At 43.7% G+C, this 14,757-nt stretch overlaps 1 protein-coding gene across 2 annotated transcripts in view; it reads right to left on the bottom strand.

Moving 5' to 3' along the window:
• Window positions 1-14,757, bottom strand: part of LZTR1 (leucine zipper like transcription regulator 1) — a 35,571-nt gene that overhangs the window by 16,918 nt on the left and 3,896 nt on the right. For both annotated transcript variants that reach the window (XM_032133007.1, XM_032133009.1), the window contains exons 7-9: window positions 13,600-13,657; window positions 12,876-13,015; window positions 12,497-12,698 (exon numbers count right to left, since the gene is read on the bottom strand). In XM_032133007.1, coding sequence (XP_031988898.1) covers window positions 12,497-12,698; window positions 12,876-13,015; window positions 13,600-13,657 — 400 coding nt within the window. The remainder of the gene's footprint in view (window positions 1-12,496; window positions 12,699-12,875; window positions 13,016-13,599; window positions 13,658-14,757) is intronic.

Raw genomic sequence — 14,757 nt, forward strand, 5'->3', positions numbered from 1 at the left:
TGCTTGTTCTTAGCAATAATCTCGTTAACTAAATAAGATGTACTGATTGAAATAATGAACCATATTATAATGGGTTAAAAATACATCTGTCACCTTCATCTACTGGAGCTCCAACCCCATCCCAAGGTAAGTTTGCTTGCCAAGACCCATTCCCACACAGCTAGGCAGGCTGGTGTTAGCTGTACTATAACATCTTTCTCACAACTAACTGCGACCAAAACCAAGCAAAAAGAACTGTTCTAGCAGAGCTCAAACGCAGCCCACCTGCTTTAAACTTATTCAGGTCATCTTCCAAGTCTCCTTTTTCTTTTTTTAAAATAAATAATACTTCAGCTTTGCTTTTACTTAAAATAATTCTCAAAATTCTCTAGTATTTTGTTTTTAAAAGCTGACACTGAATTTAACAACCACTTTTTTTTCAATCAAAAAGCCTTACAGCTTTGAAACAACTGGTGCCAGAAAGCAAATATGAACCACCTGAATATTTAACCATGTAAGATGTACTTGCCAGTCACATCATACTCAACTCCAACAATCTCTATGGAACGCTGTAATGACGATTTTTCATTTGTAATGGTTGGTACTGGCCAAGGAACCAGAGCTCTGCACTCACTAATAACTTAAACAACCAAACAACTTCACTTTCTAAATACGCAGACCACATTTTTAAAGAGAGAAATGTAAAACATGGAATGACAGCCTGGAACAGAAAAGGCCATGTCCAGTTCATCAAAACATTGTGCAGCTGAGAGTTTCAGGGTGTTTGTTTTACTGAATCAGAACAGCAGAATTCAGGCCAGCATAAACCCCCACAGGGAGATGACAACGCTGCAATGGTGACATTTTGGTGCCACCCGCATGGGGAACAACGGTCAGCCCTGCCAGGACCAAGGATTTGGCCACAGGAACTTTGTTCCAGTGCAAGGAAGGAGAGCTGGGTCCTCAAGAAAATATTCAGGGGAAAAAAAGGTTAACAGAGGTCAGGAGCACAAACAGCTGGAGAGACATGCTGGTCCCCACGTTCCTTATCCACCAATACCAGACACCCAGAACTTGCCCTATCTCGAATTTTTCACTGGGAGACCTCCCAAGCTGCCAAATCCAGCTGCTGAATACACTCACCCCAGGTAGAGTTTATAAGAACAAGCTACAAAATACCACCTACTTTGCTAGCCAGGATGGTCAGAAAGGATGAGAGCAAACGGCTCAAATTGCAGCAGGGGAGGTTTAGGCTGGATATTAGGAAACATTTTCTTATAAAAAGGGTTGTAAGCATTGGCACAGGCTGCTCAGGGCAGTGACAGAGTCACCATCCCTGGAAGTGTTCAAAAGGTGAGTGGCACTTGGAGATATGGATTAGTGGTGAATTTGCAGTGCTGATCTTGAAGGTCTTTTCCAACCCTAATGGTTCTGTAGTTCTATGATTCTAATTTCATCTGCTGGCACAACTCCAGATGGTCCCGTGTGAATCCAAAGGGATTTGTCTTTGTCATTCCTGGTGCATACAGGAATGCTAAAAATCACCGACTAAGAGGCACTGCCAATCTGAACGCATTTGTCAGCTCTAGATCCTGTACTTACCTCTCCATCAATGTGATCTCCTTACTTTATTAACAGTGCCTGACAGAAGAAATTCTAGATTCAATCCTGACACCTCCAGTGATGGGGGCTGGCACCCCTCTCTGAGCTACATTGCCCTGTTTCATCTGTTGGAGTGGTTTCTCTATTTAAGGTTAATGAGATTTGCATCTGAGCATCTTTACAAGCTGGAATCTTTGCTTTCAAAAGCAGATCTCATCAGTCACCTTTGCTTTCCTTTCAGTACACCCTTCCACACTGCTGGAATAACTCAAGCCATCATTTTCAAAATAAAAGTATTTCATAAGTCTTTTTTTCCTCTCATTTCTTATGCTCAGACTTGCACTGTAGCCTGTCTAGACAGCACAAATGGAGTTTGTCCTGTGCTGCTCATCAGGGTTCTCATTTGACTCCCAAAGCTGTACATTAGAGTTGCCTCTCCCTCTGCCAGAGCACCCAGCAATCATTCAAATAGGTGAGATTACAGCCCTGAGCATTAACTCTGGGCCTGAGCACATATACTTTAAAATAAACTCAGTAATACCTGTGCAAACCCCTTCATAAACTCATTGATTTAAATTTTGACCTCACCAGGAACACATTCAGCTTTGCTTGAAGTCCTTACTAAATTAAGTTGAAGCAATGTAAAGTAAAATTAAATAGTTAAAGAAGTAAAATGAATCATTTCCACTCAGGGGTCAATAGTAGCCTGCTCTATGCAATTTAGAACTTGCACATGCAGAGCCAAGGCTTAAATGGTTCTTGGATTACAGCTTAAGTTAAATAGCTCACGATAAATTGCAAGGGGGAAAAAAAGGAGCAGAAAAGAAAAGGCATATATGAAGGTGGAATTTCTCTCTCTCCTTGAGTAAGTTTGATTTCCATTTTTGAAGTCTTTTTCACTTCCAAGTGTTTATTTACCTCTGAGTCTGCTGTAGATCCTTGTTTAACTGTTGCTATGCTGAAATCTAAACCAAATACATCCCAAGATTTTTTTTAACCCTGTTCTCTCAAGGGCACAGTGGGAGCTTCCTCTGGGGCAGATACTCTCTCAGCCACTGCTGGGTAGGACACCTGGTTAAAAGGTTTAAAAACAAAAGTGTGTAAAAGTATAGATGGGAGGCATGAGAGACCAGACATGGAGCAGCAGTCCCAGAAGACCAGCACCAGAAGATCATCCCTGTGTATCCAGAACACTCAGAGTCAGTCCAGAAAAAGCTCCGTGGTCTTGTTTGGAGTCCATCACTGTGACTGAACCATCAACATTGTAGCTGTGTAGTTTTCTCAAGGTTTGTGCAATGACAGAGACATACAGCAATGAAATCTTTTGCACTAATTGCTTTTTGTCTGCCCTTTTCCTCCCAATGGCTCTTCACAAATCACAGAATCTGAGACTGGTTCAGGTTGAGAGGGACCTTAAAGCTCATCTTGTTCCACCCTCAGCCATGGCAGGGACACCTTCCACTAGCCCAGGTTGCTCCAAGCCCTGTCCAGCCTGGCCATGGACGCTTCCAGGGATGAGGATGAGAAGCTGAGGGGTTTGCTCACTGTAAGCAGGCAAAATGCAGATCACAAGCTAAGAGGGAATATTCCCAAGTCTGAGACAGCCTTCCCACATTTTGTCTTGATGAAAAAACAGGGCAGATGGACCACCCCAAAGTGACAACCTGTTCTTTTTGTCAGAGCTGACTGACACACTGGAAGAGGATGAAGCTCTCTCAGCTGGTAGGTCGGCAGCACACACAGAGCCCTGCGAGGGCCCGGCTCTGCCTGGGCCTGGCCATGGCCTCGCCCAGCTCTTCTGCACTGCCGGCAGAACTGGGTCAGGGACAAAAACCCAACTTGCTTGTAGTGAGATTCACTCTCTTGGCTGTGAGGAATGCATTAGCTATGCTATTATTGCAGGCTGTGACTACTTGTGCTCTTGCAGTGCTTATCTTCTCTCTCTGACTCTCATTTTAATATGTTTCAGTGCTTTTCTTGATAGAAATTTCAACATTATGGGCAATACTACGACATTGCTAAAATCAAATCCTCTGCAGTTGTTTCAGTTTTCTTACTCTCAGCTCCTCAGAAGCCTTCTTATATTTACAGAACAGATTTATAACTGTGTAAATGTTAATTTTCCTCACACTCAGCTATGAATAAGCAGGTATTTCAGAAGGTAACTGCTGCATTGAACTCAAAAGCCAGTAATAATGTGCACAGATTTCTTTCACAACCCAGGAACACCAGTGAGTCTCTCTATCCTCCAGTACCATTAAAAGCTTAAAGCCAAAATGAAATAAAAAGACCTAAAGCCATCAACAAACTAACTTGGTGAACCAACATAAATTAAGAGGTAAAAAAATAATCTATTTTTCTCTGAAACTGGAAGAAAACCGTAAGCTACAACAGGTCCAAATGAGCTGCCACTACTGGGAGATGTTGACTGGGAGCTGTTGATACACGAGATTGTTTCCCCACTGTTACACCAAGCAACAGCATCAAACTCAAACAGATGGACAGACAGAGCTTTGGATAGTCTTTCAGTTCAAGGAGGTTTAAGGATTTAAAATGTTTTCCCATGCTGGGTGCAGACAATCTCTGCTTTCAGACAAAATTGGAACAGACACATGTTAGGCTGAGCTTCAAGACACACAGGTCTACAAACGAAGAAAAGCAGGGAAATGCTGAAGGATTTTACTGAGCCTTTCCACAGGCTGATGTTCCTTTACTGGGCCTTTCCTTAGGCTGTCATTCCTTTCAGATTATGGCAATGGACTCTTCCAGTTTATCACTGCAGGTACCCAAGAGTAACCAAAGTGCTCTTTATAACCCAAAAAGTACCTATTAATTTTAAAAATCTGGCCTGGTATGAACTTTGGGAACACAGCTAACCATGAACCAGGCAACTGCACTGCTGTCCCAAGAAAGTTATGGAGAAAATCTTCCTGGAAGGTACTTCCACCACATGAAGGAGGTGACTGGTACCAGTCAGCAAGGATTTACCAAAGGCAAATTTTTCCCGAGTAACCTGATCATCCCCTTCAAAATGCTTCATGGGTCATAGAGGGCACTGCATTCTCAGCAAGTCTATGCTTGATAGCAAATTGTCTGGAGCAGTTGAAATGGTGGAGGCTGATATTCCAAAGGACTTAGCCAGGCTGGAAAATGGGCTGCTGGGCACCTCAGGAAGTTCTGCCAAGTCTCGGCCCTGGGACAGTTGTTCCTTGCAATGATACAGGCTGGGGCCTGGCTTTCTAGAACACAACTCTGCAGAACACAGATGTGGTGGACAAGGAGCTGCACAGGGCTCAGCAGCGTCCTCCAGCAGCATGGCCAGCAGCCCCTCAGCTGCGCCAGCGGGCTCAGGAAGGGACTTGTCCTCCTCTACTCACTATTTTTAAGTCCCCAGCTAAAGCGCTCTGCCAGTTCTGGGATCCCCAGTACAGAAAGGCATTGACCTACACAAACAAGTCTGGTGGAGGGACCCAACATCAAGGTTGTGATCAAGGGCTGGAGCACAGGATGCACGAGAGAAGAGAAGGCAAAAAGAGGCACCTTCTTCCAGGTGTGCAGGGATGTCAGAGGGGCTCTTCAGAGAGGTGCCCAGTGGGAAGAGAGGAGCCAATAGATTCAAGTCAGCACAGGAAATTCTTTCTTAGTGTGAGAGGAAAATGTCTTTGATCATGATAGTGGACAAGCACTGGATGGAAGCCAGGAGAAGCTGCTGGATCTCTAACCCTGGAGATACACTGGAATGGAATGGAATGGAATGGACAATGCCCTGAGCAGCCTGCCCCAACCAGACCTGCTCTGAGCATGTGCTTGGATTTGAAACCTTGAAGTCCTTCTAACCCACCTACTTTTGTGATTCTAAGACTTCCTCCTGTTCTTTAACATACTGCAGGGCTGGGAGCTCAGCTGTGCTCTTGTTACAATGGAAATTTAATTTACATCTAAGATGGAAATTTAGCTTTTACTTTTCCCCTCTGATGGTACAGACAAGAAAACAGGGAATAAAAACTCTGTCACAGACACACAGAATGGACCTCTTCAAAGGCTATTTCCTTTGCCTCAGACAGGGTCAACAATACCTACTTTGTTCCTGAGAGAACAAAATCCAGCCTGTTCTTAGGGATTTCCACTGGTAGAGACTTCTCAAAACATCTCATGAAACCTTCAACACCACACTAATGTCAGAAAGCCAAAAATATTTTGTCCGCAGTGTATTTACTGAGATTGCCATAACTACATTGTCAACATAAATGATCTATTGCAGCTTAACAGCAATGCAAAGCAGAGGATCACCTCTGTAAGCAGCACTTCCACATATGGAGCTGTTAATACAGAAACTGTCATGGACTGAAGCAGAAGATGGAAAGTTGAAGACCACGGTGCAGAAACCTACAACCCCAGATAAATCACAGAATCACAGGATGGTTTTGGTGGGAAGGGACCTTAAAGCTCATCTTGTTCCAACCCCTGCCATGGGTAGGGGACACCTTCCACTGTCCCAGGTTGCTCCAAGCCCCGTCCAACCTGGCCTTGGACACTTCCAGGGATTCAGGGGCAGCCACAGCTTCTCTGGGCACCCTGTGCCAGGGCCTCACCACCCTCACAGGGAGAATTCCTTCCCAATATCCCATCTAACCCTGCCCTCTGGCAGCTGGAAGCCATTCCCCCTTGTCCTGTCCCTCCAGGCCTTTGTCCAAAGTCCCTCTCCAGCTCTCTGGGAGCCCCTTTAGGCCCTGGAAGGGGTTCTACATTCTCCCCAGAGCCTTCTCTTCTCCAGGTGAACACCCCCAGCTCTCCCAGCCTGGCTCCAGGGCAGAGGGGCTCCAGAGCCCTCGGAGCAGCTCCGTGGCCTCCCCTGGACTCGCTGCAGCAGCTCCAGGTCCTTCCCGTGCTGGAACCCAGGGCTGGAGGCAGCTCTGCAGGTGGGGGCTCAGCTGAGCGGGGCACAGGGGCAGAATCCCCCCCTGCCCTGCTGCCCACGCTGGGGGCTCAGCCCAGCACACGGGGGGGTTCTGGGCTAAATCACCACATACAGAAGCAAAGTCATAATAACAAAAGCTTGTTGCAATATCAGCTCTGGTTACAGTAAGTGACAGGGGATGCAACAGAGACATCGTTTGCAATTGTGCTCTACACTGAGAATGAGATTTTTCCATCTGACACTCACTGGAGAACACAGAATGGAAACAGGAAGGTAAATCCATTAACAATGACATCCAAACACGTGGCAGCATAACCACAAAGGTCAGGGTATGAGGCTGTCTGTAATTTATTTACAGTTGTAATAATAGTAAATGTTATTTCCTTTAAAATTGTTTTAGTATATATCAGTTGCAGCTTTAACGAGCAATGTTAATGTATAATTAATTCATCCGAGAGGATGAGGCAGTTTGAAGAGCAAGCCAAACTCCAGCCAAATCCAATGAATATGTCACAAAAGATCATATATTGAAATCTGACAACAGCTGACAGAAATCCAGTGACCAGTCATTTGTTTCTCTTTGGCATGTGGCATGCTTTCAAAAATCCAATAACCATAACAGTACTTTTGGGATCTTAACCTGACTTCCTGAATAAACCAACCTACCAGACTTCCGTGAAGAGGTACTGAAACTGAGACTTTCTTTGAGGAAAACTTTCTTTTTAGAAAATATCAAATCCTGGTTTAAGTGTAATGAAGTCTTTACCAAAAACACTCTGATAAAATGTTCTAATAAATAATTACTCTCATTCTATACAATTTGTAAACATTTGTTTTCCTCTTTTTCAGTCTGGATATTTCTAGTTTCAACTAGAAGAGTGACCGGATCTTGTTTTATCTTTCACTAATAGATTAAAAACCCTCTGTTCCCCAGGGAAGCCAGGGAAGATTTAATTTCCTGCACCTAAAAGAGACTTCACTTCACAGCTGGTCACTGGACTTCCCATCTTCAATCATTCTTCTCTGAACAACCTCCCTAGTTTGCGAACACAACATGGGGAGATGTTATACTGGAAGATCTATGTAATAAACGCAATGATCATGTATTTAGTTGCTTAATGACACTACACTGTGTCAGCTTCTAGAACCAAGAATATCACAGCACTTCCAGCCATTTGAGACCACCAGAAGCTCTCTCAGCTCCCCACAAGAACTGGGAATTTAAGTCATTGTTTCCAGGGATGCTGTAAGGGAAACCATGAAGCCCAGACCACACACTCCGTTCATAAATGTATCCTACAGCCAAACTGAAACATGGACTGTTTGCACCCACCATAGGAAGAAATCTAAATCCCTGAGTGGACTGTTAATGTAATCAGTAATTGGTAAAACTCAGGACAATCAGTAAATATTGGAGGAAAGCTGTGATTTTCTGTTGTCTTTCAAGGTTGTTGGCAAAAATTTAGACAGAGTAACTGCTCCTCATTCAAAAAGCGTATTTCAAGTCTTTCTATTTTACTCAATTTTATACCACCTTAATTGGGTCATGTTAAATCTGTGTTGTTACAATTCCTTACCAGTGAGTGAGTTACAGAAATATTCCTTCTGCCTATCATCCACATCATTTGCATTTTGCTTTCTCTGGGAGAATACTGTTTTATTATTACATGCTGAAAAGGATGTAATAATGAACACCCCTCAGAAAGGATATGAACATAGAATTGACAAAGAGAAATGGAGCTGTGCAATAGTTAGCTGCAGTTACTCTGATATGCAGATTCTTGTAAATACAAACATTTTCAGGATGTCTCTCTCCAGCTCACTGAACACAGACCTGCAAAGGGCACTGGCATGAAGCTCCTACATTTTTAAAAGAGTTTTTTTAGAAAGGATGCAAGCCTGAACAGCACATATTTTTTATAAACATCAAAAGTGTCAGTCTTCTCTCTGGATTGTGAAATGCTCAGTTTTATCTCTCCCAGCAGAACACGATACCTTGACAACTACTCTGCCCACCTGTGAGGCAGATCTTGTTAGGGGGCTCACTGCAGGAATTCAGGGCATTGTGCACATAGTAACACGATTCTCTTGCCTGAAGATACCTCGAGGGGTAACTGATCTCTGCACAAGGAGACTGGGGCAGACTCACCCCCAGGAGGATGACTAAGTCCTTTTAATCTTCCTCAGCTGCCCACAAACCACGTCACTGTAATCCATCTGAAAACCTCCAAAACTGAGCCTCTAAGTAAGCCCAAGAAGGTTACCAGCACATTAACCTCCATTTTGGCTTATTAAAAGAAAAATTAAGAGCTTTGAAAACTGGAAATTTTTATTGCTCTTGGCTTTGAAAGGCCTAATTGTGAGACTGAAAGGTTTCCCAGAACAAGTTTTAGAGATTTCCCTCATAACTTCAGGAGAGATGGATGACTCACCAGCCCCTGCAGCCACAGGGAGATGACAGGAACTGTGAGGAAGGAGAATTTTCTTCTTCCTGACTTAACACCCTGCTCTATGAGGCAGTGGCTGCTCTAAACATCACCTTGGATCCTGTGGGTCTGTGTCCACAACTGGCTGTGCTCCCTGCCAGACCTGGAGCTCCTGTCATTCCCTGCAGAACACTCCTCTCTGCAGCACAAGCCATGACTGCCACGTGTACATGTGTCTGCCAACTGTGCAACATGGGGCATTTTTCCTCTTACTGCCTGCTGATTTCTTATGCTGCTTCCAACCTTCTTCAGAAAGTAAAGGATATTTTGAGTTCAATAGAAAAACTCGAGGCAAACAAAAAAATCTATTTCTTGTTTTTGAAATCCTCCAGTAGCCCCGTAAAAAAAAAATCCAGCATGCCAGGAAGCTTTGGCAGTGTTATGCAGGCAGGCAAGGACTCAAGATATTCCTGTGGCTGCCTTAGAAAAGCAGAACCCCCAGCTGTGAAGATCATCTAACAGCGAAGATAGGGAATAGCTCTGTGTGCTCTGTACAGTACATATGTACACATACTCTATATAGGTTTGAGGAGCTACAGACTGCAATTGTGTAGCTCAGCAAGGATGTTTTGTTATTCAATTTGGAGACATCCTAAGGCATAAAATGAGAGCTCCTGGTTTATTTTTGAAGTACTGACCTGTTCCATCTCAGTTTGCCCTCTTCTACCCATTAAGTCATTTCCCATCCTCCATCCCACAGCGAGGCACTACCAAGAATTCTGAGCACCCTGGGCAGAGAACTACAACAGGTCCATTGCCAGACCTGTTCCCAGGTTCTACCTGTTTGCTCAAAATGCAGAAAATGCCAGACTGTCTCAGGGCACCTGCAGCACCTGACACATGACTGCAGTCTGTGCTCAAGAAGTGCCTCTAGGACCTTCCTAGAACTCACTGTGCTTTGTTGTGATTAATGCCCAAATTGTGCCACCCTTTCCAGGTAACAACCTCAAGATTCTTCAGCCTTGTGTGACTTGTCACCATCTGCGTTGCCCGTAACAGGGTAGCAGAGGACATATAATCTCCATCTGACAGCCTATTCCTCCTACTGGCATAAATAGGTCTGAAAAGTCCAAATCACTCCCAGAAAAGTCCAAATCACCCTGAAAAGCTCCTCAGGGCTGGCTAAATTCAGAGAACAAGACTGGAATGGCAGTAATCACTCTCCTTCAGCGTAAGAAATCTCTTCTGTAATCTCTTTTGCAAAGTACTGTAAAAATCACCACTGACTTAAGAGCTCATTTAGCACCAAACCTTCTTATCTGGGACTCCAGAGGCTTTACCCACTCCGTGGTAAATGTCAAAAAGAAGAAAGAATTAAGGATATGCATCACATGAGTAAGAAAGTAACCTTGCCATAGTGCAGTCAAGCAAAGTTGTAATGCAGCATTTCTAAGATCATATCACATAATACAGTGCAAGCAGAATGTAAACTCTACAATCCATCCATTGGAAAGAAAAAACCCAACTCTAAAAGTCAAGGTAGGTCATTCTGCTGCACAGTAACAGAGGTCACTATCACCTCACACACAGCAGAAACCATGAAGTGCTGAGACAGCATTGCACTTATCGACTTCTATTTTGTTTCAAATTAATGTGAATAAATTTGTTCATAGAGATAGATAAAAAAGGAAAATCCAAGTTCAGAGTGTCCAGGGAACAGGATGGTACTAGAGATTCATTGCTATTTTTAGAAGTCTTTGCCAAAAGCTCATAGAAACTTTAGGAAAATGATTCTGAGAAATTACCTAGTTATGACTCCAGAAGACACAAAATAATTTAAAATTCACTTAAAACACCAAAAGTCTTTCAGGTTTTGCAGGTAATCGGTCTTTTAGGAAAATTTACTATCACGTGTTTCCACAGCACTTCAGTTTCACCTCCCATTTCTACCAAATCAGTCTCTAGATGCAGTAGTACCAGAGAAAGAAACTCCAAAATACAACAAAGGCAACTAACAGACTTCTGTTTTGGATTACAGACAGATGAAGAAAAGAGCTTTGAAATCTGAAATGAAATTTAGCAGGGGATAACTCAGGGAATAATGCTGGTTTGCAGCACTGCCAGGAGCAGTTCTGCTCCTGGAAGCAATAAGCACTTGTGTCCCAAAGAACCAATGCCTGCTGAAGCCTCACACATCAAACAGTAACACTGGCAGGAATAGAACAGCATCTACAATCCTGAAGGTAACTGTGGCTTTAGAAAGTTGAAGATGCAGCTTTATTACTTTCACGTGACAATAAATCAGCTTTGTAAAGCATTAAATAGGCTACTGTGAAATACTCTGGTCAAGTAACAGTTCCCAACGAGGCCCATGTACATGGTTAATTACAAGCAGTGTGTGTGTGGGCTCATCCAATGCTGTGACGTGTCTGCAAACACATAAACACACCAAACACATCACACAGCACAGCACTGGGGGGGTGAGCCCTGTCACACCTATGCTGGCTAAATCAGTAACTCTGCACCTGATCCCAAGTCTTCCAACACTCAGCTCTCTGAGGTGTAACCTCAGGCTATGCAGTTGTGTGCAGAGCACACACACGGAGCATCTCCTCCCACAGAGCAGCTCACACCCTAAACCTACTGTGCCATCAGCTGCAGTACCTTGACATGGCTTAAGATAAAATCTGTTCACATTAACAAACAGTGAATGCTGCTGTTCCAAAGCCAGCAACCACACACGCTGGTATGGGCTTCAGGGAACCAACTGCTTGTGCACTCTGGGATTAAATGATCCTCACTTACTGAAACGTGACCTGAAATGTGCACTGAAACCAGGTGAACCCTTGGCACTTCTACCTGGAATACAAGCTGATCCCAGACAGGATCTGTGAGTGTGCTATGAAAAAACACTGACATTTTATCACACAAGTCGCTGCCTTGCCATGAGTAGCAAGTAGCAAAAGAAACAGGTTCATATGTTCCTTTTTTTTTTTTTTAGTATTGTCTCATTTGGAGTGTTTCCTTGGCAACTGGTGGTCTACAGCCTTTTGATGTCCATGTAAAAACCAGACATTTTAAAATTTATATCTCTTATTAATGCAAGTATGTTAAAACAGACTTTTCTGAGCCTCCGTATTACTATTTTCCAGCCACACCTCTATGTATAACCAGAATTTATAAGATTTTATGCACATGGGCATTACGGTGACAAATCAAACCTTGTCTAGTTTTGAATTCTGCTTCAAGAGCATCACACAGCCAAGCGAAGAACCACTGGTACACACTGAATTCATTGTTCAGCTTTTGACTGAACAAATGATTGACTCAGAACACGTATCAAAGCATTTCATGGTATTTCTTTAAAAAGGGTTAAGCAAAGTTTTAGATGTGTCAACACTGACTAATTTTTAAGGACTGCTGCCCACAATATTTGAGCTGATTAACCATCAGTGGGAAGGAGTTGCTACTATTTAGCTAAAAGCTGATGCTCTTGTCACAACATGTCCATGGCAAAAACGAGTCAAAAAAGATGGAGCATAAAGGAAAAAACATGAGCTGAAGGTTTTACCTCACTGTCTGGGCTGGGCTGGATGACCTCCCAGGTCTGGGAGTCCACGTCGTAGCAGTGGAGCTCGTTGGGCAGCGTGTTGTCCGCAGCCCCCCCGAACACGTAGAGGTGCCGGTCGAAGGCCACCATCGTGTGCCCGTAGCGCCGCTGGGGAGGGGGCGGCGAGCCCCGCAGCAGGTGCTCCGTGGGGATCCGTGTCCAGCTGCGACAGGAAACAGGAAACAGGGCATTTCTTCACAATTCTTTTAAATTTTCTAACTCTATCCTTCTTCACCAGGAGACGCAGCATTCTTCCTCAGCACCCATTAAGTGCCACATTTCTCAACTCAAGCATTCAAGGATTATGTGGATTTTGCAAAACTTATCTGTCTACACTTACATCTTTTCCTTGAATTCAAACTGGAAGAGATTATTGGTAATCTTTGCTCCACTCTGGCCAGAGAAAACAAACATCTTGTCTTTGCAAACCGCCACGGGAAAATTACAGCAGGAAGGAGGAATTTCACCACTTTGTTCAATCTGAAAGGTAATTAAGTTCAAAATCAGAAATGCATTGTTACAGTGCACAACTCCACATGCTGAGGATGCTGCAGGGCCACAGGACACAGGTGCAGCCAGACTGAGCACATGGCACGGGCCCTGTAAAGCTGGTGACAGGTAATTGACTCCTGCTGTGCTTACGTGTCTGCACACACTGATTTTCCCTGGATAAAAAGGTTGGGAGGCCACGTTTTTTAAAGCTCCCGGTACTGTAAGGACCAGGACTTTAGTCAGCTGGCCAGCAAAGCTCCCAGTCTGTGGTCTGAGTGGGAATGCAGTGGTCAAAGTGGGGACGCAGTCCCTTCCACAGAGGGCACAGCAAATCCCCCATGGGAAGTCCAAGTTCACTTCACAGATTCACAAGCAAAAAAATCACTCTTTCATACACACTTGGTTTTCCAAATACCCAGACCAAATCAAATTTGAACTGTTTCTTTTCACTGTGGGTGAAAAACACATTTTGGAGAAAGAGCAGTGCAGTCTAGCATGGGAAATTTTAAATAATTGTGCATCAAAACCAAAAAAGAGAATTCTGTGTGCTAGTTGACATTAAAGCTTCTTACCTCTTCCCAGCAGGTCAGCTCTCTGTCCTGCAGGCCTATTGTCCACATGTCATTTAATCTGTGCCATAACACAAAAAAATGCTTGATTTGAAACAGTTAATTTCTGGTAATGGTCTTGAAAGGACAGAAATACTATTTCATCAACATTCCTTCTGCACAGGAAGAATCTCCTACTTCCACTGACAGAAAAACAATTATTAGAATCCTTTTGTCCGATACCTAAATTTGACAGCCCCACTCTAGCTTGCTTCAGCATCTTTCTAGTTACAAGTACACTGCAGTTAACAGCTACATACAGCAACTCAGCCTGGAGCTTAAGGATTTGAGCTATTTAATCTTCAGGATTTTTACAAAATACCACTTATTACCCTGGTCCTTCTGCTCATCCCTGGTAAGTACTGAGACTGACCACAACAATTATTTACATGGCTGAATCCTTCCTTAAATACACAAAGGAGGATGAAGCAGGTAACCTGACACATCTCTGACTGTGCTGTTCCCAGAACAAGTTACTCACAGTAACTACAGATGTTTCCTTTGTTCAAATCTGCCTGGAGGCTCAAGTTCCATAAAATGACATTTTTTAACATGATTAGACGTATTTAACATAAAGTAGACAGCTCCTCTCACCCACTCCTTCCTTACAGCTACCCAAGGCCCTGGGGGACTCCCTAAGCTGGCACTGAACAATCCCACAGAGTCATGCATCTTACACTGATTCCTCCTCCAGAAATAACAAAGACATCCCATCTGTTTTCCTGATTAGCAGCAGTTCTCCTGGAGACTTTGTGGAGCTGGACACTTTTCTGAAGATTCTCCTCAGAGGAGGAGGCAACCCAGCTCCTCATTTGTGACAATCTCCATGTGCTCTCATGATGCAAATATTGTACATCAACATAAATTACTCCTTAAGTTCATCACGACAGAAAAGAAATGACATGTCCAGAATTGACTGTTCCATGACAGACCAACAGCAAATGCAAGGAGCTACTGTGGGACAAAGCACCAGGCCCTCTCTAACATCTCAGCACCACTCATTTCCAGTCCTCCCCCATACAAACTCCCACCTCCCTTCAACCTAAATATTACATATTCACAGAGATTTCTGAGAAAAAACTGACACGTTGCTCTTAGTTCTGTCAGATGATTTCACAGCAA

The sequence above is a fragment of the Corvus moneduloides genome, chromosome 24 (genome assembly GCF_009650955.1).
Source record: "Corvus moneduloides isolate bCorMon1 chromosome 24, bCorMon1.pri, whole genome shotgun sequence".
NCBI classification, from domain to species: Eukaryota; Metazoa; Chordata; class Aves; order Passeriformes; family Corvidae; genus Corvus; species Corvus moneduloides.